Below are 24,391 nucleotides of genomic sequence, written 5' to 3'. Positions count from 1 at the left end.
CGCCTTGCCCTTGTGATGGGTGCACTAAGAAAAGCAATCAGCACGTTAAGCTTTTCTGTGGTTTCTACACGCATTTGAGGAGATACCATCTTAACCCAATCTTTATTCGAGAATATAAGTTTGTGCTTAGCTAGCTGTAAGCACTTGACAACCCATCCGTGAATCTGAATGTTGCACTTTTTATCATGAAGGCAATATAACTCAGGGAAAGGATGGTTTGAGATGTGGTTGTTTTAACTAAAGCTTTATTTATCTGTGTATTTTTCATACCTGAATGCACTTATTATGAAGGTAATATAACTCAGGTAAAGGATGTTTGAGTTGAGGTTGATTTAATATATTTAACATTGAAGTTGTATAATGTATTTAACATATTTCATATTTGTATATTTTAATGTCTGTATATTTTTAATTGATGATATTATGGCTGTACTTTTATGGCTATTTTTTCAATCTGTTGACTAAAGCTACTAATTGAATCGAAATGTGGAAATGTATTAATTTACAACACATTATTTATTCTCAAAACCCAAAATAAATATGGATAAATACCAACAAGAAGGACAAAAAATAAATATGGATAAATACAGACGGTAATGTTAAAAAAAAAAGAAAATACCATAACACTGGGAACCCTACTTATAATGCAATCCAGCTTTTCGCCTCCCATGTGCCATACTTTTTCAATTTGTGATTTTCGAGTAATGTTTAGATCTGTCAAACTCACACATCTCAGTACACTGTACTTCCTGCTACCACTCACATTACTTACTGCAAGACACATCTGAAAGAGTGACAATGGATGAGCATTAAACTACAACAACTCAAAAAATACTGAAAGTTAAACATCTTTATTGCAGATTACTTAAAAACAGTGCCATGCTAGAGGTGATCTGTATTTTTTCACTTCATCAATACAGCAAAGCATACATGAAACGGTTGTTGACCACGGAGAACAAGAATGAAGGTACAGTTCTTTGGAGGCTTAGAAACATCGGTTCTCGATATCTGAGAGGTTACAAAAATCATGAGCATCCGAGGCAGTGGTTTCTCAATGGAGATGCTAAAGGGCACTTTCCAATTAGAACACATGCTGGTGTAATGACTTTTGATGAAAGATGCAGTGTCACTAACACTTAGTATATGGATCTTGCACCTGGTAAAGTAACTTTTGGTCTTCCAATTTCAATACACCTGAGAAGGGAAAGAAACAAGACTCCTTTCACAGGACATGAAAAACAATCCAAAATGGCAGATGCCACTCGGAGCAGTGAATTCAAAAATAAAAATATATGAACTTTTACTTGCACAAATCGCTTTTTTGTAAATGGTGAAGCCAGCAGAAAATAGCAGCTGCCGGTGCCCCCTGAAAATTTTTAAAGGTTAAACTTATGGGACGGAAGAGGTGCAGTGGAGCAGCAAGTAGGGTGTGGGGGGGAAGTCAGTGCGGTCGGGGACGGGAACAAAGGAAATGGTAAGGATGAGTTTGAGCTGGGGTGTCTGGAGAAGGGAGCAAGCAACCACCACAAAGTGCATTGCGGGTACTTGGGGGAGGGCGGGGGGATGGGGGTGGAGTAAGCAGCACGAGAAAGCAAGAAAACACACGCACTCTTAGAGTGCTTTAAGTAGAAGAAAAAAGTAGTTCTCTGAATGGGAGCAGTGGTGGGATACACGCAATCCACCCAAAAGGATGGTAACAAACCTATCCTCCAGGCGAGAAACAAACACAAGAAAAAGAGGAAAAGCCATTGAATAAGAAGCAAACAAAAAAAGTGACAAAAAAGCCACCCAGTGGTAGTCAATGGGCTGGATCTAAATCGTTTTAATTTTAGGTATGATTCACAGGAGGTCTTTCACAAATGTAAGCCAGACCAAAAAAGGACTCGAGCATTGTGCACCATGCTTCTGAGCAAGAAGCTAAACAAAAAAGCACATACTCAGACGCTGGATCAAAATGTAACATAACGCTCTTTTGATTTTGATATGAAATTTACCACTGATTCATTTATATAATTTTTAGTGCAGAGTTAATCAGTAAACATCTGATTTACTAGTTTTTTGAAGTTCACATTTTTAAGATACTAAAGAGCCACCTTACGCTATAATGTGAGCTGAGAATTAACATACTAATGCAAAGGATACTAAAGATGGCTTCATATTTAGCTTCCAGGTCATCAAATGCTAAAAATACTAACTCTAGTTCTAGTGTCTACTTGTGTCAAATACAGAGTGCAGATCACCAGAGAACAGTTTATCACTTTAAAAGCATGCCTCCTCCATCACTCAAAGTGGACATCCAACAGTGTGTTTTTGGGTGTTTTGTTTTAGAAGTACACAGATGAACGTGGCTGATGCATACTTATTGATGTGGTCGCTGGTGCATACTCTTTGATGTGGTCAAGTAGATTAGCAGATTTCTGTAAACAGATTGGTGCAATTTGCAATGTCTAACATATCCTTGGCCCACTGTAATGCTGGTAATATAAAGAGATGTAAGGCAGTTGATGATCACAAACCTGTGTGCGTTATCTTGGTTTGCAATCAGTCATGACAACAGTGGCCTGACACTGGCTACAAGTAATATCAAAGATCACGGTGGATCAATCTTCACGTACTTGTGACCTCTGCTTGCAAACAGTCGTCAGACTGGTGGCTTGATGCTAATTTGTCTTTATCAAATTCTCTTGCAATTTTGAGAGCTGTGCTGTTAAGACCAACAGACTGCATGTTGGTGATAAGGGAGACCACCACTCCTCTCGGGGGAAGGTGACCATCAGTTTCCGGATGTGAAGTGTCAGACTCTTCGGGGAGGATCAACAGGACGCTGCTACCACCCACTGCACCCCCGGTGTGGGAGACGTAATGTCTCTGCTGCCGGCAGTGACCATACTCTTGCTTGCTCTCCACGGCCGCCCATCCCATGGCGTACTTGCCATCCTTGTCCCAGGACATCTCGGTGTTTGGCACTGGGGTCCACATCATCGCTGTGGTTCCTGGTTTGAGGTAACCACGTAGGAGCTTCCCGCCGGTGCTCTGGAACCTCTGCACCTGGTAACTATACAACAAGACATTCCCAAACGTGAGCAGGTCTCCTACTGTGGACACGAAGCCACCGCCAGCCCACTTGTAAGAGTTGTCCACATATGGTGCATTTACCAGGCGGCCTTTCTTATTATACACATAGTACCTGAAAAATAAAACAATAATAAACGTGTTAAATGGAACTCAAGAAAGAAAAAAATTGATGTGAATGCAATGCTCTCACCAATGATTTGTATTGCTAGTCATCACTATTGTGTGGTGCCCTACAGTGAGGTATCTGAAGGCACTGTGGTAAATACATACACGTACAATCGACTGTAAATACATATACGTACAATTGATTGTGAATACATATACAAACAATTTATTACTAATCTCTTGTTAATTGGCATGGTGATTGGAGAAATATGCATTTTTATTTCTTTACTACTCCAAATGCACAAAATATTGTCAAGAATATGATAGAAAATGTATTACCAAAATAACCTTTTTGAGTTGCTTCCATTAAACTGAACCGTGCTCAAGCAAACCAGCTGATCAGGTAAATAAGATATTATATAATTCTACGTATCAAAGTAATAATGGCCCTTATTTGTACCTGAACCTCATCACTGTTATTATGAAAGCTGAAGTGATTTATCAAGGCCATTTTGGTAGGGCCAAACGCAAACATTAAAAAATCAGCTAGTTTATCAAGTATCAAGTACACGTGTGACACGAGAAAGTGCAGAATATGGGCTCAGTTTAGGAACAGCCCTGGGACAGAGCTGGAGAAATTAAGTCTGGATCCTTCTATTTCTGCAGTTTCAGAAGTCAAGTGAGAGTCCAAGAAAAACAATCAATATATGCTGGAGTCAAGACAAAAGTTTCTCTGCAATTGTAGGGAGTTATTTCTCTCAGTAGGCCTAACGGCTAGGGCGGTCAACCTCGAATCTGGGGAACTGGGTTCGAGACTCGGCAACGACGCTGAACATCCTGTGATTCTGGTCAAATCACTTAATCTCCCCGTGCCTAACAAAACAATAATTGGCATAACCAATAGGTCTCGCCTTTGGGACCTTAATAAGTATTTAATTATGCAGCACAATATTCTTGGTGCAACATCAACTGTTACATAAATAAACACTTATAAGGTCCCAAAGGCGAGACCTATTAGCTATGCCAGTACTCGACATAACTGAGAGTGGGAGGAGGGCAGGAGTGCCGATGGAGTGTTTGTTCGTAAATAAAAACAAGCATTAGCATAGCCAATAGGTCTCGCCTTTGGGACCTTGTAAGTGTTTAGCTAGACCTACTGATTTTGCCAATTTTTGTAAGCTATGTTGTAAAGTATTGTGGCTGCTGCACAGCATGCTTATAAGTTATAATAAAAAAGTATTATAAGCATTTTTGTTAGTATTAACACCTTTATCACCCACTGCTCTGTAAGAAATTCACACTCCTGTCTTCCTGCAGGATTGTTGGTGCTTCAGTCCATCTGTGTGAATCAAGTCACAGTTGTGGTCGTAAGAGAAGGAAAACCCTGAGTAAACTTTAGTTTATAAAGAGATTTCCCTTCGTAGCACACCACTGCGCCATTGATTCATTTTGCACGTCCGAGAGGTGCTTCAATTGCATCTAGATTACTACATGAATAAACCGGCGTGAATAACATCAAAACGCCGCACAGAGCTTGTGGCAACTTTTTTGATTCATGAATTCAATAACTCACTGAGCCATACGGTGTTCACTAAGCTGGTTTAAAGCATCCGAAGGAGGCAGGGGTGCTGGAAAGGTGCTCCTTGAGCACAAAACAAAGGTCAGTGCTGCAGTTGGTGTAGGATTTAACTGTTTCCATTGTTAAGCTGAGGATAGTAAAGGCATTCAAGTTGTAGAGTGATGCTGGCAGACAGCGAGCAGATGATTGGGAGAGGAGGATTCCATTAGGTTTGAGACCCTGCACTCCTATTTTTAATTCCTAGTAGACACACTGACACTGCATGTCATTCACAATCCCTGAAAGACCCGTGGGGCAGGGGATAAACATATGTCTATTTTTATGCAACTCAATGGTTGGAATTGTTGAACTGGAAATTCAGTTGACATTCAACCAATTTTCTCCAAACTTTATCATGACATCTGAAAAAACACACATTTTCATCTCAAATACATGCTTTTCGGAGTCGATAATAACAGTATTACAAGAGGGGATTCATCTGCCCTTTGAATCTTATATATGTAAACAAAACAAATAGCTCCTCTAATACAAGGCAAAAGTCATAACACATAACAGAAAACCGTAAAGCTCTTACCCTAAGCCTTAGCCGTTAAAAGGTGATAGCTCGCAGCTATGAGAAGAATCTATCTGGGGGTTTGTAAGGGCTTGGGCACTTTCCAATGTTGGTTTTTGTGCTCGGGAGATGCTTGCAGTTGGCATTATAAGCTAACAGGACCTGCTGCGTGGTACAGGGTCTACCCTTCAGCACTGAGGGAAACCTGCAGAGTAACAGTAACAGAGATCTCAGGATGTGGCCTGTAGATGGCGCTATCGATGCAGCGTGTGCCAATGTTGTTGGTGCTCCTGGGTAATGTTCCTTCTAGTGGATAAGGAGTCTATGGGTCACAGTTGCTGAATGATATGTTCATGTTCTGGGATCCGAATGCGGGGCTCGTGCTACATTAAGCCCACTGTAGGCATAGGCTGCCAGCATAAATTGCCACAAGAGGACACTAGATTTCAACAAATGGTCACAAAAACGGATTTGTTGCTAAATGAGACGGCAGTCAATAGCTGCAAAACCGAACATGACGTGACGTTTCAAGAATCTTGCATCAGAGAAGGTTGGATGCCATAGACGCGCCTGCACTGCACTTCCATTGTCTTGGATGATACCAACAGGGCACCTCATGTCAAGATGCTAGAGGCCAGTCCTTGAAGAAGAGGAACTGCAGACAGACACTGTTGGGTTGGTCAGTGAACTCCATTGTAGCGTATACAGTCAGGATGTCACCAGATCATACCAACACGTCATGACGGACATTTCACATCACGACGCAGGATCCCTGTGCCACCTAGGAATAATGTGCAAGGGCAGTCAGTGGCTACAAGCTTTCTGGGAGGATGCTGGGCAGTTCTCGGTAGGATGTTTGCCATCGGCGACAGATGTTACAAGCAAGGCGGAGGTGAAGTCATCCCCCTTGGACTGCCGCTGGTGCTGGAGAACTGATGGTGAGGCTGAGTAGGCATGGCATTCACGCTGACCTATTATTTGTGAAGAGAGACGGTCCCGAGGGAGTGGGTGATTCTTCCTGCACCTATCATGGCTAAACTCAGGAATGTCCAAAGTTTTTTCTGGGGCCTGTATCAACAACGTCAGGTGAGACTTCCACAGCCCCTGTTTCTATGTTTAAAAAAAACAAGCACAAGGACGCGCGCGCCTCGCCCGTCAGCATGGGGAGTTGAGAGAGGAGGGGGCCTGCGCGATTCCCTTGCGGGAGCGAGCAGCAAGGCACGATAATTGAAAACATGGCGCCAGCTGCTCGCTCCCGCAAGTGAATCGCCAGACGTGCACGCGTTGCCATTGGAAGCAATGCAACGCGTGCACGTTTTTGCCGGGAAAGCTGTGCCAATTGCTTAAGGTCTCTTTCCTGGGCAGCGCATGCGCGCTGCGTAGGCGAGACCTACCTAGCACTTAACCAAGCCTCTTTTGCCGTTGAACTTCATGAAGGGGGTGGCAAACAAACACAAGAGACGTGCAAGAAGCAACAGTGGAAGGTGTAGAGAGCACCATACGGTCTAGCTATTGCTGTGTGGTTCCCCAGGTTTACGAGGATTACATTTCCCTGTATTTTACTGAAACATCTACACAACACAGTGATTATTAACCCACACACTCTCACGTCTTGTAGGCATGCGAGCACTGCAAGTTTATTTTGGCCGTGCCTGCGCATTTAGGGGGACACAGCAACTTGCGGCTGTGAGATTGCCTCGACCTCAGCCTGCAGGATGATTGCTGATGCAAAGTGACGTATATGGAAGAAAAAGGTACAATGGTGTATGATGACTTCGAGTTAGTGTAAACATCGGCCATTTTGCATTGTATTCATTCCCAGCCAAATCAAAAGTGAAAAACAAAGAAATCTTTAAGTTTTGATTTTAGCATATGCTAAAATCAAAACGTAAAGATTTTTGTTTTTCACTTTTGATTTGGCTGGGAATAAATATACTTGCAAAACAGGTGTTGGATTTTCCTTGTGATCCAACACAATTGTAATGGTATGTGGTCACTATCATCAAAACTAAAAGAGAGGGAGGTGGAAGAAACGGGGGTGGGTTATAAACAACAGGAAAACACGAGGGTGCGGGAAATTATAAAGATAGGAAACCATGAGGGTGGGTTAAGGAGAGCGGGAGCTGGGTGGCGGCGGGGGCGGAGATCAGCCGATCCCTTTGCTTGTAAACAAAGGGATCAGCGGAGGGGAAAGAGAAATGGAGGAGGGGTGCTATGTCTGGCTTCTGTCACAGTGGCGGCGAAAGTAACTTGATACTGGAATGGAGGCAGCTGGCCTTTATATATAAAGTACTCAATATTTCACTTATTTATTTACCACAATATTCCTTTATGAATAATGTAGGGCTCATAGAATTCTGTAACGAAATTATTTACCGATTAGATAACTCGGAGGGTAGGTGCATAAATAAGTACATGTGGCTGAACTCTAGTGTGATCTTTGCAGCAAACATTTAAATGCACAGCAGGAAAGACTCGGCCTTTCGTACTTCTGATGTCGATTTTATTTTGTAATAGTAATGTCAATTACATACTAAAGTACTACATAAAACAATAGCATTGCATATGCGACAACACTTCTGTGCTCACATTACAATTGTAAAACTCAGTGGCTCCAAATGCTAAGAAGAGCACATGTTTTGAAAGTTTTTCTGCAGCCAAAATAAAGTCTCCCACGGACACGAGACGTACCTTATTGCTTCCAACAGGACTTTTGGACTCCAGCTGCAGGACAAACTGTCCTCGCTAATATTCCACTAGCGGCTGGTGTGGGATTCGCCGCTATTATTGCATTGTTTTTCACGGTGCAGATTCCAAGGCTCATATACATAATTCAAGTGTACGCCTGAAACAGCCCGTGCATGCGGGTACACCGCGACCAGGGAACAATCAAAACAGTCGGCGCTAGCAGTGTTTCCCAAGTCAGTCTGAGTGTTTCTTGCAGCCTCTAGCGGAGACATAGTGACCACACAGTCATCCGCTCCACTCAACATGCATGCACAGACGTCACCCAAAGATTACACTGACACTTTCATTGTGGGTGAAGAACTGCTGCAGGTTTATTTCATACAACATAGGTATGACAATAAGTGGGTTATCTTACGGGCGATCCAGGGCAAGCAGCCCCTCGCTGCTCCGCCCGCCTGGCGAGCCAGCACGCACGGTGGGTCGATGCCCTGCAGTGCGGCACATATTTTCAGATCATCCTTTGGATCACGTGATCTGTCGCATACTCCCGCCCCTTTTGACGGGGGCGGAGCGTGTTGTGGCACACCCCCGGTTGGTCAGGCCCCCCAACCGCCCGAAGGACTAACGGGGTGCCGTCGCGGTCTTCCCAGAACCTCCTTCGGCTCCCGGACCTTGGCTCGGGCACCCTTACTGTGCCGGACAGGGGTACCCTTACTGTACCGCCTGTCGCAGAGGTACCCTTACTGTACCCTTCTGCCTCCAGATCGCCCTGTAACTCCGCCTGCAACGCAAGAAAAAACATTAAAACATTCCAATAGCGCGCTACCTCCGCCGCGCAGGGTAAGCGGAAAGGGTGGGAATACGCGTGGCCAGGAGGAGCGGCACAGGAAGATCTGAGGGGGTGAGGCGCCTAAAAAAGGGGGTCTAGCCTCGCCCACTCTAGTGGCACGCCTCCCCCAGACAATCCCATTGGGGGGCCTCCCCTCCCCGAGGTGCGGCCTCACTAGCGAGGCAGAGCAGGGGCGGGGGGGGGGGGAGGCTCCGACGGGCGGCCACTAGAAGGCTGCCCTGCTGATGTCCCCCTGCGTGGGACGCGGGCAGGGGCATAGTGACCACACCGTCATCCGCTCCACTCAACACGCATGCACAGACGTCACCCAAAGATTACACTGACACTTTCATTGTGGGTGAAGAACTGCTGCAGGTTTATTTCATACAACATAAGTATGACGATAAGTGGGTTATCTTACGGGCGATCCAGGGCAAGCAGCCCAATCGCTGCTCTGCCCGCCTGGCGAGCCAGCACGCACGGTGGGTCGATGCCCTACAGTGCAGCACATATTTTCAGATCATCCTTTGGATCACGTGATCTGTCGCATACTCCCGCCCCTTTTGACGGGGGTGGAGCGTGTTGTGGCACACCCCCGGTTGGTCAGGCCCCCCAACCGCCCGAAGGACTAACGAGCGCCGTCGCGGTCTTCCCAGAACCTCCTTCGGCTCCCGGACCTTGGCTCGGGCACCCTTACTGTGCTGGACAGGGGTACCCTTACTGTACCGCCTGTCGCAGAGGTACCCTTTCTGTACCCTTCTGCCTCCAGATCGCCCTGTAACTCCGCCACAGCTCTGGGGAGGCTCCCGTCGCTGCCAGAGACCCCCCTTCCTCCCTTCGCTGTTATAGGTGCCCTGCCCCTACGAGCTAGCTTTGGCGTATATGGACATGAAATCCTATTGTGATTTCAATTGGGCCAGCTAGGGTCATTCTGGCTTGGAAGTGTGTTTCCATCAGCTAAGCACAGTAAAGCAGGATGGAGGTAACGTGTGAGTTAACTGCCTTCCCTCCGTTTATCCACACAAGCTGACATCCCGGGTACCCAATGATGGGATGGGTGCTTAAAAGCTGTGAACATCAGACAGTAGGGGGGGCAACAGTCTCTGTCTTTGTACTCTCACCCAGCACACGGGCAACATATGCTCACTGTCCCTGGCTCCTTCATGACACTGTCTCTGAATAGTAATGCCACCCTTGGCCAGCGACAGCATTCTTGGCAAGTGATTTGTTGAGACAATCTCACCTTCCTACAGTACGCAATGAAATAGATAAAACTGCTGACGCTGCCGTATTTACCTTTCCGGCCAAAGCTCCCTATTTTTGTTTCCTCTCACATTTTCTTATTATCCTATTGTTTACTTCTAATGACCAATATCTCAGCACATCCCCTGGTTTTGGCCTCCCTACTGCCAATAATGACCTGGCAATCTCGGGAACTATCTTACTAACCAGCTAACACGAGTTCTATTGCATATTCTTGCAAATTAGGTTACCTTAATACGATGGCGGAGTCTTATTCCAGCCTGGTTCTTCAATAGTTCATAGAAAATCAAACTAAGAAAATAATATTGAAATATTTCTGTCCAATCCTACTTCTTAATTTACTTAAAATGAAAGCTTAATTCCTGAAGACGACATGTAACTTGAACTAATATTTATCGAATTCAATCAGTTTTAATGAGTGGATTGGCTCAGCACCTCCATCCCACATTCAAACCTAATACTAACCACAACAGTCGGGAACATATGTGCCAGTGCCTTAACATGCACTGAAACTATTTGCCGTTCGTGTAATGTTTGTTGTATAATGTTGTTAGTTAATGATTTAAACTGATACAACTTGACTGCAATTTTTAGAATTGATTTTGTAAAACGCTGTAACCTTATCTCACCTTAACCATAACTATTAGTCCCCAACATCGTTAAACTAGTTGACTTCCATTCAATTAATTCCAAAATAGTGTAATTTCCTTTTTTTTTTAAAATTGTTTATTCCAACCCTGTGGTTTGCTGGCACCTATGAAACATCCTGTGTGGTTCCACAAGCTCTGCTTTCGAATCCCTCAGTTTGTGCAATAAACGCCTTATGTTCTGCACCTAAAAGAGTATGAAGAACCAAAAACCATCCTACATATGTTGTGTTATGTTATACTAAATTTGTAAGGAACACGTAACAGGGAGGTTTCCTGTCACTACCCAGGAACTTGTTAGAGTGGTATGTTACTCCTATACCTGTCTAACTGGCCATGTTTTAGGAGTTTGCGGTAAGTCATGAGGTCTGTGCAGGACCTGATCTCTAGAGGTGGCGAGTTCCAATATCTGGGACCTGGTGTGATAAACCTTGTTCCACCAAAGTGTTTCCATGTAAAGGATCCCTGGGGAAACCACATGTAGTTTCACTCTTGGGGGTCGCGGCGTGGCCAAGGTGAACATTACACGTCAACACATTAACATCGTAGAATGGATAAAAGAGCAGTATTGGTGGATTCCGTAACAAACTGACTTTCGAGCTTTTGCACAAGGCCACTTGATGTGCCATTAGCTTGCCTATTTGGCAATGTCCTTTTCGCAGGAGTACAGCTCAGCTCTCAGATATCATTCACCCAACACAGGGCATCTTATGAGCGACACCAAATATTTACCGCTCCTAGTGCTTACTAAAATGGACCCAATCCTTAGTTCCCAGCACACAATGCCCTTAAATGTCATCTGGCCCTGGTGCCTATCAAACCACTGTGATAGCATCTGTCACCCTCATAAATAACTAAACGAACTTCAAAAGGTCGCAGAAGAGGCGAGCCAGGCCAAATCTCGGTAGACCATGTCACTCTGGGCTTTACCTTGCCTCCCTGTGGAATAGGGAGAATAACCTTAAAGATGTTATGTATGACACACAAACCCAGGCCTTCCACTTGTCTCAAAACAGCTCAGGCTGGTGACTGTCCTGTATAGACTAAGCTGCCACTATGACCGAGTAGAAGAAATCATTTCACCAGCTGTTTCCGAATAGCAAGGCTAAAAGATGAGGCAGCAGCATCTCTTGACTTAAGTGTGGAACTCACAATAACAATACATACCTTCAAGGTGTTATGTATGACCCACGAACCCAGGGCCTCACTTGTCTCAAACAGCACAAGCTGCTGACTTTTCTGTATAGACTAAGCTGCCACTATGACTGTGATTTGAAAGAAAACATTACACCAGCTGTTTTCGGGTAGCAAGCCAAAGATGAAAGACAGCAGCACCTCTTGACTCAAGCGTGGAACTCACAATAACAACATTGGTAATACAAATCCAAACCTTTAACCAATCTTTGATCACATGTGACTATCTTAATGACCATCAGCCTAGGCCTACTTCCTTAGTAAAATTGCGAGTGGCCCGTAAAAGAGTACATTTGAAATATAAAGCCATGCCTTTCCAACATAAAGCCAGGAATGAAGGAAAGCTAGGGGACAATAGTGTGAATAGTGATGGAGGCCTCAGGTTCAGGGCTTTCAGGACTGAAACATCCGTCAAGTTAAGAGAGACCACTAACTCAACTCGCGCTTGCAATAGATTTGTGCGCTGCCGAATACAGCAAGGAGCATGCCCAAGTAACTGTCCCTTGCTAAGAGACCTGAGCAGGACATGCGACATACCCACTATGGTTGACCTACACAGAGCCCAGCTGTGCCGACACACAGGGGAGATTAAGTGATTTGCCCAGAATCACAGGATGTTTTAGCGTCATTACCGAGATCCCAACCCAGTTCCCCAGGTCTGAGGACAAGCACCCTAACTCCTCACCCCAGCTCTCTATCTTTGCAGCCAGATCTGTACTCCTGCAACCCCGCACCTACAACAAGCCAGTACTATTAGCTTTGACCATGCCTCTTTGTTGCATACGATAAATGAGTCATGATTGTGGCTAACAAGCATATCATCTCGAAAATGCCTCCATTTCGGCATGTTGAGGCCGAGTCACCAAACACTACTAGCCAAACTTACTAACGTTTTACACTCCCAAGCCCTTTCAGAGGAAAATATACCTGAGTCACGTTGCAACATGCAAATATGTAACTCTAGCCACATTTCAACATAGGACTCAACAGCCCTTGTACTACTGCTCGACTCAAGATCTGAGCTTTCACCTCACCCCCGGGAGTCCCGCTTCAACCAGTCCCCCCTGCCTGACTGCTTGGCCTTTTCTAGCTGCACCTAATTGATTAAAACAAGCATGTTGATCCATTGAGCAGGTCCTCCCCATTTGACTGGGCAAAATTTGAAATATTTGCTTAGCATGGACCTGCCTCTTCAGTCGTTGCAACCAGCAATATGATCTACCCGCAAAATTACACCTACCGCAACCCAGGACTGTTGACCTTGCCAATGGTCGGTAATGCATGCGGTACATGAGCCCCTCTGCCTAACTTTGATGCTCTTCTGGGTACCTGCTGCCTCATTGTCTAACCAAAAGGATGATGCCATACCCAGCTGCACAAAATAACTTGTGCCGAGGGGATGCACCCAACACCCCTCGTTATTACCCATGACTGACACTGCAGGGCCCATACCACTCTGCACTTTTCCCCCGCCAACACAACATACTACCTAACCTTCAACAGTGTCTGCTCACCAGCGTGCCATGTCAGAGTATGCGTTGTGTACCAACCCGTGTTTGGTAGGAAGCAAAGGGGGCGTGGACACTGAATAAGGTCCTGGCATACCACATGTACCAGATAATTCGTGCCTAGACTAGCAATCCGCCCTGCTTACAGTGTCAGTTTCCTGCATTGCATCCGGTTAAAAGAAAACAAGTAGCGTGCCTACAGCAAGACTATTAGGTTTGTCAAAAGGTCACAAGCTGCCACGCACATGCGCCCTACTCGCCTTAGAAGTTGAGGCTTAGTCCTTGATGAGGTCTGCAGATAGCGCCACCCCCTGTCACTGCCAGTGCCTGGCTTTTCACCACTCCCTAACCATCACACCACCGAGTGACATTTCCGACTGGTCAAGCCCCCAAGCTTAATGATTGTTAGGCTGGCAGGTATTAGCCGTTTTCAAACATGTGTTGGGTCATCAAAGAACTGATCCTCTGCTCATTAATGAATGAGCAGCTGTCATAAGTACTGGTGCCCGAGGCAATTGCCAGGCACAGAAACCGTAAGTCCACCCAAGCTCTTTCCCTATACTGTGTCGGTGTAAAATATGGCCTGATCAGTGTCAACATATAGGAGGATGCATCCACTTAACAACGACGATTTGGTGCGGTACCGTGGCAACGGCCGTACCACGTGGTTTGCTGTGCAAATGGGCTATAACCTAGTGGAGGGGGGGGCCTTGTCCCCCCACCCTATGCCCCCCCCTTCATCCTGAAATGCAACTCACGGCACCCCTTGGAAAACTCGTACTTATGTAGGCATTGGTATATGAGTAATTTGACCAGAATCACGGTTGAAGAACGAGCGCCGCTCTCAACCCTGGCCTGCCCGTACCTATTCGGCAACTCACTCCTTCCAATATGACCTAGGTATGAATGCCGCAAAAGATTGCAGCAAGGACGCATTCACAAGCATGCCCTATCTCGTGCCATCCGGTGCTAGGGCCCAGTCGGCGCCGTCTACCTTCCCATTTTGAAAGTAACCTACGGATGCTTCTTTCGCAAGCCGCACAGGCCGAGCCACGTGCGTCACCCACACTCTTCAATCTACCCGGCTCCCGCTCTTTACCGCAGGCACCTAGAACCCCTATGCCCGAAGGCCACCTAAAGGACTCGCGCTGCCACGCAGGATGCGCAGTTAGACCTCGGCTCGCGAGTGCTCGGAAGAGACCATGCGGCCCGTTAAGGGGGCGCTTCGCCCCCGCGCAGGAGAGCGGGCGAAAGCAGAGATAACCCCTACTCCCCTGCCACCCCTGCCGGCAGACAGTACCGAAATTGCAGGGCCCATTCAGTTGCATGGTGTGTATCCTCATTGGCTCCGCGTGAATCGCTGCTGCAGGTTCGCTAAACAAATTGCGCCCTCACTGCAACATAATCCCCACGCGCTTGCAGCAGGCCCTTTAACCCTCCGCACCGATGACATTTCTCTCGCGCTGCACAACCCGTGGTTTGTCATCCGGGGCTCAGCGACGCCATCTTGTCTTAACGGGGATGGCTTACGAAGCTAAAACGCATTATAAAACGGCACCCGCACCTTGCAGCAAGCAAAACCCGCGCACCAACACACTGCAGTAAATCAGCAAGTTCATGTTCTATCTGTACAAGGTGCCCCTAAACTAGCAGCCCCGGCAGCAGGAGCTTAGCATCGTGGATGCCGGCTTCATGGCGATTTACTCTTAACCGCATACCCCTACCCCTCAACTAATGAAGCGCTCAACGGTCAAAGGGTTGCTTTAAGAACCTATGCCCCTAATTAACAATTCTACCTCATAAACGTGAGGTCAGGCACACATAATTTGCCATCTGTGACCGCGTATCAAATGGTTGCTTTAAGAACCTATGCCCCTAATTAACAATTCTACCTTATAAACGTGAGGTCAGGCACCCATCAATTGCCTTCTGTGACCGCATACATTGTTCTTGATTTTATTAGGACCTTTAAAGAGTTTTGTGGCTGCCGGGTTGGTCGGGGAACAAACAAATACAACCGTGCATAACGGCGGAAGGAACATTCGGACGCCATCTAACCCGCTGTGCGTCATAGAGATCTTATTCAAAGGTAACGGAATAATTGAGCTTCGAACACACGCATAGCAGAACATTTTAAACAAAGGGCAAGTTCCTTAGTGCTTTTACCCTGTCAACTATTCACTTTCACCAGGAATAGTGATGCCTGTTCCGTTCCGTGCGTTTCTAGTCTCCCCCCCCCCCCCCCCCCCCCCCAGGCCTAGGATGAGGTATTCGGACGCTGCCCGGCTCCTCACTGCTTCTTGATAATTGGGGGTGGAAAAAATGCTCGGCACTAAGGCGGAATGCTTTTTACGCACTATATATACTGACAGACTTCTTTCCGAGCACTCCCCCATTTATTCTGTCAATCAGGAAGAGGAACGGGGAGATTAAGTGATTTGCCGAGAATCACAGGATGTTCAGCGTCATTGCCAAGACTCGAACCTAGTTGCCCAGGTCCGAGGTCGAGCGCCCTAGCTGTTAGGCCAACTCCTATTCCCAAAGGGGGCCCTGCCGCTGGCAAGCAGAAGTCATGGGTGCCGATAGCTGCTCCGTACACCGGCTCTCGCTCCCACCAAGTTTTACCCGAAAACAACGGGCTCCTGCCAAACCCGACGCCAGGATAGGCGACCGTCCTAAGGCGTTCGTAACCCGCCCATAACCCTGCTGCGTCGCTGCATCTGACCCTGTCCCGCAACTGACCGCCACCCTGCCGCTTCCGACCACGCGCGACCACCTCACCTCACCACCTCCCCCCCCCCCCCCCCCCCCCCCCCCCCCCCCCGTGGTATCCGGCCACAGGGCCCCTGTACTACCCGGGCTTAACCAAGGGACGGGGCCGGGGGGGGGAGGCAAGAGCATGGACATACCGTAATGACTGGCGGCGGCGACCCCGACAACGACCCCGGCGGCGGCAACGCTGAAAATACGCGTGGCCAGGAGGAGCGGCGCAGGTAGCAGAGGAAGATCTGAGGGGGTGAGGCGCCTAAAAAAGGGGGTCTAGCCTCGCCCACCCTAGTGGCACGCCTCCCCCAGACAATCCCATTGGGGGGCCTCCCCTCCCCGAGGTGCGGCCTCACTAGCGAGGCAGAGCAGGGGGGGGGGGAGGCTCCGACGGGCGGCCACTAGAAGGCTGCCCTGCTGATGTCCCCCTGCATGGGACGCGGGCAGCGGCATAGTGTTCAGTGTGGGGTGTTTGTCTGCAGGCTGGACGCTCTGAGATAAGAGCAGCAAGGCTGGCAGAAGGAAGTCCTGTGGTGTTTACTGTTCCTACTGAGGTTCAGGGAGGGGTCGTCGAGTCACGGCTCGCGCGTGCTCATTTGCATACAGGGATAACCTGATACTGGAATGCAGGCAGCTGACACACTGCGTGCCGCTAATTACTGCCCTTGCTCCCGAGACATATAGGCTATGGGAGGGGACATTTAAAGATAAGGCGGGACATACCCGAGCATTTGGCCATTTGCGTGCTTTCTTTTGTGGAAGCCTTACGCAAATGGCCAATCAAATGCGTGGCTGGAAAAAAAAACATGAGGAAAAGATGTGTGAGATGGAAGTCTTTACTATAAGCCTCGCAGAGCAGCGCATACGCACTGGCTCAGGCGAGATCTAAAACAGAATGTGTCCTCATGTAATGCAACCAGTGCTATGTAAAGCGCTCTGATACCCGATACCTTTGGGCCAAGTTCGCGCTATATAAAACTGGGGGGTGGGGGGAAGGGGAGGGGGGTATATCCGTGGCTCCACTATTCTTCTCCACTGGTGGGGTAGTGGACTCCACGCAATCCTGTGCACTTTGCTATTGCCTTCTGATTTGAACAGTGGGAGGGTGGTGTCCAGATAGTATCCATCTGGCCAAGATGGCCGAGGCTTGCGTCTGCTGCACCAGGGGATGTGGTGGCCTCATGCTGTGGCTGGTGTGCTCGTTGAAGTTACAATAGTGATGGTTTGTTTCTGTTCACATTTCTTTAATGTGCCGGGTGACAGGTGTTTTTCTGATCAACCCATGTCCATGTGTCTTGTCACGTGTGTCATTAATAAATACTTGGTTGATGTATATGTTTTTTGTGGTTCCCACCGTTCTGCGCTACTGTTTGTGCGCTGGAGTGCCTCTTGGAATGTTCTCGCTGGAGCGAGTGTTTGCGTGCTTGTCTCGGGTGGCTGGATGTGGCAAGAGTGCCATTATGTTATCTTATTTATTTAATGTACAACAGATGGGGATGTCTTGTGTTTAATCTGCCTATACCTGCATGAGTGATGTCAGTGTTGAGAATATGTGGTGCACATGACATGCACAAGCTGTGCTCCACATCTATCAGTTGGGGGCGCTCAATCCAAGAAGGGCTGGGCAAGAGTCATCAGAGTTCTGTAATTGGGCCTTGGTCCGCACTGCAGTGTCACCTGTAACCTGTATCCCGGTGTGGACTTTGATAAACAAAACCAGTTCTTTACCTACTACTGTGAGGACCGCCTGATCTTCACACGCGACCTATAGTCTCATTTTAAGTACACAAGAAGTGACAATTAACTCTTGTGCATTAATGTTTCCTTCTAAGCTCAGCGCAGGCTTGAAAAGCAGCAATAAAACGCTACCTAGGCCTCATCCTGAGAACAAGATGGAGTTACAGTTTCTGTGGAGCAGTAGGTGCCTTGGTTTGGTTACACCAGAATGCTAGATGAGACAGAGTGAGGAATCCAGTGGCTGAGATGTCTTTATCCAATCAGTGAGGGAGGATTCCTACCCGATACTTCCGCTACTACCCTTTGGGCTTAGGTAACTGCATGATGAACACTTCCATTTTCAGGCCTTCCCTGAAAAGGTTCTAGTTTACTTCCTCCTGAAGCCTGGGTTCAGGGGGTTCTGCAGTCTGGGCACCAGGGACCTGCTTCTGCGTTTGAAGCATCAGTGGCCTATGACATTTGTCGCTGCGGACTGTAGGTTTCTACTGGTTTGCGGCCCATTACTGGAGGGTTCGCGGACATCTGCACCACTGAGACTGACTGGAGGCCCTGGCGACACCGGCTCAGTACCATCATCATCATCACACTTCCTCAAGACAGAGCAACATTACCCATAAGTCTGTGCGACTAAGCGTGGTGGCTCATAGGAGCTTCTTGAAAACAGACCTTTCAATCTCACATCAAAAAAACATTCCCAGGGCGGTCAGGGCGCCTCAGTGTCGAAAATACTGTACTCCTTCGTGGGCCCCAGGTTTCATATGCACGACAGACACTGGTCTTACAGCTAGTGAAGAACTGCTGAACACTTCACATGAGGGCCACTCCAGGGGTGTGTAAAGTGTTTTTTTGTCACTAACAAAGTTTGCGAAGGTTGCAAAAGTTCCCCGTTAACCTTTACGAATATTTTTCTGTGCTACGAGATCTTTTTCACTCTGATATAGTTCAGTCAAGTTGGAAAACATATGCACAATTTTTCTCTGCAAACTTACATTTTGCAAAGATTTACAATTCACTATATAAAGCATTCTGCAAAAAATTACCATTCACTGAAGCATTGCACAAGAGAAGGCAAACTATTTAAAAGTATATCTTACGCTGAACTATTTTGTTGGTGTTAAATAGGAAAATATGAGCTATGTCCCAAAAATCCGTAACTTGCACATAAATTAACAAATAAAGTACGTTTCTAAGCCTTGGTCCGCTCGGAGGGACCTTCACGGGCTGGCTGCTAGCTTCATAAAATAATAAAGGACTTCAGCCACAAGAGGGCAGTCTGCGCCTTGGTTTAGACACCCCTAGATAAAATAGTCGGAGCCGCACAATTTAAGGACTTGCTCTTTATCCATAAATGAGCGCATCACGAATTTAACGTCTCTGAGGTGTATGTACTTTTAGGGCTCAAAATGATAAGACCTCATGAATTACAATGGTAGCACTCTATACCAGGCGGAGTGATACATCAAATATGGCAGGAGGTGAGAGGGTGCGCTCCCGGGGAGCACAGCTAAATCCTACCCTGGAACAAATGCAGAAGAATTAGTAACAACACCTCTCAGACAGACGCGCTGTCAAACCAGAACAATTTTTGTTTTAATGGCGCCCTCTCCTTTCAAACTAATAGTGCTGGGCTCAGTGTCTGGCACGGATGCCAGTTTGAAAGAAACTCATCAGAATCTAAACTTCCCAAACATGCGACAAAAGCAGAGAGGTGACTATATTTTGGATAAAAATCTATTTGGTAACATGCAGCACATTCCGAATCTACCGTACACTGAAATACATTTTCTAACCGGAAACTCCTTGTTAAGGCTACAACCTCTCGTGCGAGGCTGGGCATCGCCAACACACTACACTGCCTGGCCCATCGAGGAGGCCACACTTAAAACACCGGGTTTTAGCCGCCCCTTCATTTCTTTCAAAGTTTCCTCGCAATTCGAGCTGACAGTGTTGTTTACCCACCCCAGCGGGTTTAACTCACTTTTAGATCCTCGTGCACGCACAAACCCACACTTGTTGGCCAGCGCACTGCTAAGGATTCTTGTAAACTCTGGTTCTTAGCAATACACACAGCTTCGTGAATGTTTGCACTGGAGTACACAGCAGTCATCTCTCACCTGCTCCTCCTTAGCCACAATGAATGTACACATGGACAACAATGCAACACACGCCCACATACCCGGCCGTCCACACTCTCATCTCTGCCTGCCCTCGAGCACACACAAGGAGCCCATCTCTCCCGAGACCACGTGTCTGTTCCAAGCCTTCCTCGGAAGCCCATCGCCTTCAGGGTCTGACAGGCGGAATGTGCACAATCCCCTCACTGATGGTGGCAGCTTTCATGTGATCAGAAAACCATGCTCGACACCCGGAACTCTTGGAGAGCACCTGGGTAGTAGAGGTAAGGTAGCCTCCCTAACATATGTCGGTCACCTTGGGAAGCAGTCGCCAGCTGGTGGCTATAGCCGGATCTGATGCACAGACACAGACTCGTGGCTGGAGTGCAGCACTTTGTAAAGCCTCTACCAAGAGGTTTTATGACATGTGTCCCATGCAGGCTTCCTTCCCTCCACCCAGGGAACAGATGCTTGCGGTTGGAGGCGAATCAAATCTTCCAAAGACCCACCCAGATCCAAGAAGTGACCGGTTTAATCTACGTGAGGCTCCTTGTACTGTTGTGATGTGTCAGAAGATGTTCTGTTGTCATGACTGTTTAAAGCATTGTCTGCTATTGCTGTGACAGTGTTGTCATGTCTGTATTAGGTCGTTGTTCGTCTATGCACTAGGAAGCAGACACGAGAAGTCTGCCAGGCACGACTGAGTTCAGTATTAGTGTTCCCATGAACCAAAGGAAAAACCCTAGTCATACCATACACTCGGGTCCAATAATCAATTTAATGCTCAAAAAAGCAATACTGCAATTAATATCTTATTAAGAACTATTTTCAACATACTTTGAAATTTTTTTTGTCGGTTTTCTGAAAAAAGGTAGTAATGTCATAAAACCGGATTAGAATGAACGGCAAGTCACGTGAACAAGGCCGAGTGTTGGTTGAAACGCGTCGTGGTCTGTTCTGCGGTGGCGGCGGTTAAACCCGACTGGTTCTATAAGTCATTGTCGCTATATAGCAACCTTCTAATCCGGTTTTATGACAATACTACCTTATTTAAAAAAGCAGACATATCATTCTGAATAAAAGTGCTCAACTTTGAAATCTCTAGATTTTTGAGATTTTATGTCAACAATGCCTCATATGATTCTTCACCAAATTATCATCACCAACATTTCTAATCTATCATAATTAATTGCATGATTATAATGAAGATATGATTTGAGAACACAATTAAAATGGCAACATTCATCCCTCGTATAAACATGCATAGTGCTAGTTATGCTAACGAAAAAACATTGTTTGCAAAATAACTACATGTTCTCACACTTATCACATATAAAGCTACCGTAGCCAATGCTCCATTTCATGATTATAGTAAATACTTGTTCCCTTATCGGGGCACATATTAAAAATATACAATTTGTTAATATTCTTTCGATGAAAACAAACGCTAATACCAGCAAACTCAATGAAATTGTTAACTCATCCAATAAAGACTTCCAGTGACCCATGGTCAGTCTATAACTCGCATATGATCTTCACCACGACAAGATGGTCAAGTGTAACCGCTCGTATTATATATATAATGACTTGTACAAACGCTCCATCCACGCCTCACACTTTCAACATCTTTCTATCCATTCAATCATATTCATTAAAACTATACTTTAATTTCTTCAAAAAAGTTGGCTCATATACTGCATCACCCAACTGTGGTTCCGAAACATGGTTCATATAGATTCTCTTTACACCAAACATTTTAAGTCTGAAAGTTCAATTATTGTATACAAAGATCCGTAAATTCTGTGAATATAGATTATATGGCTATATTTTGTATTCAGTCTGCTCTGTAACTGTAACTTGTGTGGCAATAGTCCACATGTACGAAGCATTTTTGCGGTCGAAAACGTTTCCGACTGCAAAAATGCTTTTACATATGTACAAAACACAAATTGCGAAGCGGTACCATGCTACCAAATTGCAATTTGTGTTTGCGATTTGGTATTTGGGGAGGGCATGTTTAGGGCGTCTCTTCCTATTAGCGAATCTGAATGAGACGTATGAACTGAATTTCAACTGTAAATCAGTTCCAAAACATTCATATTTTACTGACTCCAGAAGGAAGTTGTAACCCATTCACTAATGGAAAGGGGGCACCACAGGACCCCTTCACCTTTAAGAATAGAAAACAAATATTGCCTACTGTTAATAAATGAAACTGCAAAGTTTCATTTTTTCTTTCTAACCTCATCCCGTTTTCCTTTAAGGACAATGGGCTGCATTAAAATAAAGAAAAGAAAAGATTGCTTTATTAAAAAGCCCTCACAAACATGGTGGTCTGCAGACCTCAGCAAGGCACCATCCGTGTGATGGCAGCAATTCCTAATGGATGGCAAATTGCGACCTACCTTAATCTGCTTGAGGTAGGTCTATTTGCAAACCATTAGGAATTGCTAATTAAACTCAAAAAAGAGTTTCATACCTTAGGAATACCGATTTCCTAATTGCAATTCTGGCCCAATATTCTTTATTATACACGCGTTTCAGCACAAGTGCCCGCCTTCCTCAGGATAGCCACATTTTAACAGGCCTAAAACGGCCTCCTCCAAACTCCTGCCGCGACACAGTATAATAACTTTTCTGAGCATTCATCTACTTTCACTAACAAAAATATAGAATACAAAAGGGAAACCTCAACCTAACCTATGTAGCAATATAGTGCTTATATGTTTAGCTAATTCCCGAGGCATGATGTGACCCCTTCACCAAATCCTCAGTGCTGTCCTGCTCTAAAACTACGCAAATCTATCACCACCAAAGTGCCCTTTATCATCACAAGGTGATCTATTAAAAATCACTCCCCATCCAAACTGCTGGGATACCGCACAAGACAGATCACCCACCAGGATTCAATGAAACAACTGCCAGTAATATACCAGGCGTCGTACTACCAGCAGTCGCAGTCAGGCTTATGTCACGACATGAGAGAATCCTTCCAAACTGAAATCTATTTCTAAACATATAGAGAAACCGTACGAATATGCTGTTAGTTCCTATGGTTAATCACAAAGGAGATCATAAGAAGCATTCTGGGGCCTCTCCAGGTGACCCTTAGTAAGGTTGAACTTACTTTATGAAATATACCATGGTTGACTCCTGTGTCCCTTCCTATATTCAGTAGCTTTTCTTATAATTCAATGATAACTGGATCTAGGAGGAGCCAAAAAGCACTAATATTTGACTCAGGTTATTAACGTCAGGATTCAAGGGACCAATAGCCCAGATACCAACAGGCCATGGTTGAAAGGCTATATACTAATGTAGGCACTGTGTTCAAAAACGAGAAATGTGCAAACAAGAGAATACTTCTCTGCCAGCACACGGTACAGACGGGTGAAACCTAGGAACAAATCTAGGATGTACGTACAACCGACACGAAAAAGTCTGGGCCACATAAGGAAAGCCAACCAATGGTTAGACAACATAATTCTTATCCCAAACGCAAACACCCATGCAAAAGGATCCATGCGTGTCCCTGCTACTTCAGACATGGCGTGGTAGGAGTTTGGAGATTCTTGATACGCGGCGTGGTGGAGCAGAACTGTCGCGAGGAGTTTTCCGAATCAGAAACAAGAGGTAAGGAAGAGAAGGTATAAGACACAGCCGTGAACTGTGGTTGCTTTTAATGCCAAATTCAGGCGGGCCGTGTATCTTGCCCAGTCCCGTGAGCTGTAAACAGCCTTCTGAATATATATATATTTAATTCATAGTAAACTAACTGAGCTGCATCTGATGACCATAGTGGGTATAAGGTTTAAGTGTTGCTTTTGTCTGGGGAGCAGGGAGCAGTAAACCCACTAATATGCTGAAGCCACTACTAACTATATACTCGCTAAAAGTTTGAACAATATATGACCAGGAAAGCACTGTTTTGCTACAACCTTACCAGTTTGAGCTAAAAGTGGTGTTAATTTTATTTATGGTTAACTCAACAATATAATGGTACGAACAGATTGTGGATTTAGCTATGAACTGTGAAACAGACCTACCACAAAAAACAGAACAAATGCCATCTAGGAAAGAAATAAGTGTAGGGAATGAACGGTGTGATAATGACTGCAAAATGTTGCAGCGAGAATGTAGCAGGGTTCTTGGTTTGTTTACATGGAATAGAGGTATAGTAAGGTTTTAGCCCTTTGGGGTTTAAGCTCCTCTCACCAAAATCTTGTTACTTCAAAAAGGGTGAATATACTAGAAAAACAAATTGAATGAAATGCAAGAGGCTAGCATTTGAACAGAAATCACTGAAGGAATGTTGTAGAATTGAAATGCAGAGTTG

At 45.8% G+C, this 24,391-nt stretch overlaps 1 protein-coding gene across 1 annotated transcript in view; it reads right to left on the bottom strand.

Moving 5' to 3' along the window:
- Positions 1–832: 832 nt before the first annotated feature.
- Positions 833–24,391, bottom strand: part of LACTB (lactamase beta) — a 228,475-nt gene continuing 204,916 nt past the window's right edge. The window contains exon 7 of the mRNA XM_085643670.1: positions 833–3,187. Within this exon, the coding sequence (XP_085499796.1) occupies positions 2,608–3,187 (580 nt within the window). The 3' untranslated portion in view covers positions 833–2,607. The remainder of the gene's footprint in view (positions 3,188–24,391) is intronic.

Source organism: Triturus cristatus, chromosome 3_1 (genome assembly GCF_964204655.1).
Source record: "Triturus cristatus chromosome 3_1, aTriCri1.1, whole genome shotgun sequence".
In the NCBI taxonomy this organism is placed as follows: Eukaryota; Metazoa; Chordata; class Amphibia; order Caudata; family Salamandridae; genus Triturus; species Triturus cristatus.
Note: the sequence above shows the minus strand (reverse complement) of the source record. Positions and strands in the feature narration are given on the sequence as shown.